General features: G+C 57.9%; 1 protein-coding gene across 1 annotated transcript in view; it reads right to left on the bottom strand.

Annotated features, from left to right (window-relative positions):
- Positions 1 to 1,305, bottom strand: part of LOC122545846 (zinc finger protein 239-like) — a 3,885-nt gene extending 2,580 nt beyond the window's left edge. The window contains exon 1 of the mRNA XM_043684740.1: positions 861 to 1,305. Within this exon, the coding sequence (XP_043540675.1) occupies positions 861 to 1,277 (417 nt within the window). The 5' untranslated portion in view covers positions 1,278 to 1,305. The remainder of the gene's footprint in view (positions 1 to 860) is intronic.
- Between the last annotated feature and the right edge of the window lie 22 nt (positions 1,306 to 1,327).

Consider the following 1,327-nt stretch of genomic DNA (forward strand, 5'->3'; position numbering starts at 1 on the left):
GGATTTACAAGGATGTTGCCAGGGTTGGAGGATCTGAGCTACAGGGAGAGGCTGAACAGGCTGGGGCTGTTTTCCCTGGAGCGTCGGAGGCTGAGGGGTGACCTTATAGAGGTTTATAAAATCATGAGGGGCATTTCCCTGGCGTGGAGGTGTCCAAAACTGGAGGGCATAGGTTTAGGGTGGAGATGAGAAAGATTTAAAAGGGAGACCGAAGGATGAACGTTTTCACACAGAGGGTGGTGCGTGTATGGAATGAGCTGCCAGAGGAAGTGGTGGAGGCTGGGACAATGACAGCATTTAAAAGTTTCAAAAAAAAAAATCACACAACACCAGGTTTATTTGGAAGCACTAGCTTTCGGAGCGCTGCTCCTCCCATCAGGTCACGCTCCACAGTTCCATAGTGAAGGAGCGTCGCTCCGAAAGCTAGTGCTTCCCAATTAAACCTGTTGGACTATAACCTGGTGTTGTGTGATTTTTAACTTTGTCCACCCCAGTCCAACACTGGCTCCTCCGAATCATGATCAACATTTAAAAGGCACCTGGTTGGGGACATGAATAGGAAAGGTTTAGTGGGATATGGGCCAAGTGCTGGCAAACGGAATGAGATGAGGTTAGGATAACCGGTCAGCATGGACGGGTTGGGCTGAAGGGCCTGTTTCTGTGCTGTACAGCTCCACGGCTCTACTGCAGGAATGGGGCTCGATCTCCATCGTCTGATGCCAATAGGACACAGACCTCCCTGACCCCAAAAGTGGACATTTTCCCGAAGCCACATTTCTCCGTTGTCGCGGCCCAGAGCCCCTTCACCGCACACGCTCCGAGGGGAGGGGGAGGACAGCAGCTCCCGTACTCTGGCTCACCTCGTATTGCTGGCGTTTCCACTCGGCCGCGTGGAAGAGCCGGTGGATGCCGAGGGACGACCTGTGCCGGAACTCACGGTCGCACATGCCGCACCGGAGGGGCCACTCCTCCCTGTGTTGGCCAAAGTCCTTGTGGCACTGGTATGGCGTGGCTCCAGTGTGGGTCACCGCGTGGCGCTGGAGGGAGCCCGGGCGGCTGAAAGAGCGGCCGCAGACCGGGCACCGGAAGGGCCCCTCGCCCGGGGAGGAACGGCCAACGTGGTGGACCACCAGGTGCGACTCCAGCCGGCTGTACAGGTCGAAGGTCATGCCGCACTCGGAGCAGATGAAGCAGTTGGCGGGGCTGGCCGCCCGCAGGGTCTCCTCCGCACCACGGGGGGCGCTGTCACCACCGTTACTGTCCAGCACCCGCTCCATCCCGGGCTCCCTCCGCCGACCCCTACAACGGAGGGTCAAAGGTTACCGAG

Source organism: Chiloscyllium plagiosum, unplaced genomic scaffold (genome assembly GCF_004010195.1).
Source record: "Chiloscyllium plagiosum isolate BGI_BamShark_2017 unplaced genomic scaffold, ASM401019v2 scaf_18026, whole genome shotgun sequence".
NCBI classification, from domain to species: domain Eukaryota; kingdom Metazoa; phylum Chordata; class Chondrichthyes; order Orectolobiformes; family Hemiscylliidae; genus Chiloscyllium; species Chiloscyllium plagiosum.